The sequence below is a fragment of the Eimeria mitis genome, genomic scaffold (assembly GCF_000499745.2).
Source record: "Eimeria mitis Houghton genomic scaffold, Emh_scaff618, whole genome shotgun sequence".
In the NCBI taxonomy this organism is placed as follows: Eukaryota; Apicomplexa; class Conoidasida; order Eucoccidiorida; family Eimeriidae; genus Eimeria; species Eimeria mitis.
In genome coordinates, this window is record NW_013574381.1 from 7,718 (window position 1) to 8,388 (window position 671).

General features: G+C 48.6%; 1 protein-coding gene across 1 annotated transcript in view; it reads right to left on the reverse strand.

The window, feature by feature from the left end:
* The window catches only part of EMH_0017940 (uncharacterized protein), a gene marked incomplete at both ends in the record, with an annotated part of 5,124 nt that overhangs the window by 1,030 nt on the left and 3,423 nt on the right, over positions 1-671 (reverse strand). Inside the window, 2 exons of the mRNA XM_013501026.1 lie at positions 77-326; positions 514-603. Of these exons, the coding sequence (XP_013356480.1) occupies positions 77-326; positions 514-603 (340 nt within the window). The remainder of the gene's footprint in view (positions 1-76; positions 327-513; positions 604-671) is intronic.

A 671-nucleotide genomic window follows, 5' to 3' on the forward strand; every position in this document is an offset into this window, starting at 1 on the left:
GTATCTTGTTGTGTTTTTTTGTCTTTCTTTTTATTTGTTTGTTTGTTTTGTATGTTTTTGTTTGTCTCGCTTTCACTCTCTGTGTCGCTGTCTGTCTCTGTCTGCGTGGCTGGGGTCTGCATATCTTCCTTTTGCTGTGTCTCTGCTGTTTGCTTCGAATTTTCGTTTGCTGCTGGCGCTGCTGCAGTTGCTGCTGTTGCTGCTGCTGCTGCTGCTGCTGCTGCTTTTCCGAAGAGGTCTTTTCTCCACTTAAAGTATATAACGGTGCAGGTTTTGTCATCCTCACCCCCCCGAGCCACCGCTTCATCTACCACCAACTGAGACGCCTGCAGCAGCACGAACCACACATACACACACGCACATGCAGCAGCACAAGCACAAACTGAAACTGCAGCAACAGTAGTAGCAACAGCAAATGCAGCAGCAGCCGAAGCACCAGCAACAACAACTGAAATTGTAACAGCAGCAACAGCAGCAGCAGCTAGCTGCAAAAGTTCAACAAAGGTTTCCTACCTCCAAGGGGGTCGGCGGCAGACGAGAGAGAATGAGGCTGACGACTTCATCGTCAGACAAAACCTCAAAAATGCCATCTGATCCCAACACCTGAAACAGCGGATACACCCCAGTGTATATACACCGCGGTACATACACCCCAATACAGAACCTGAAAA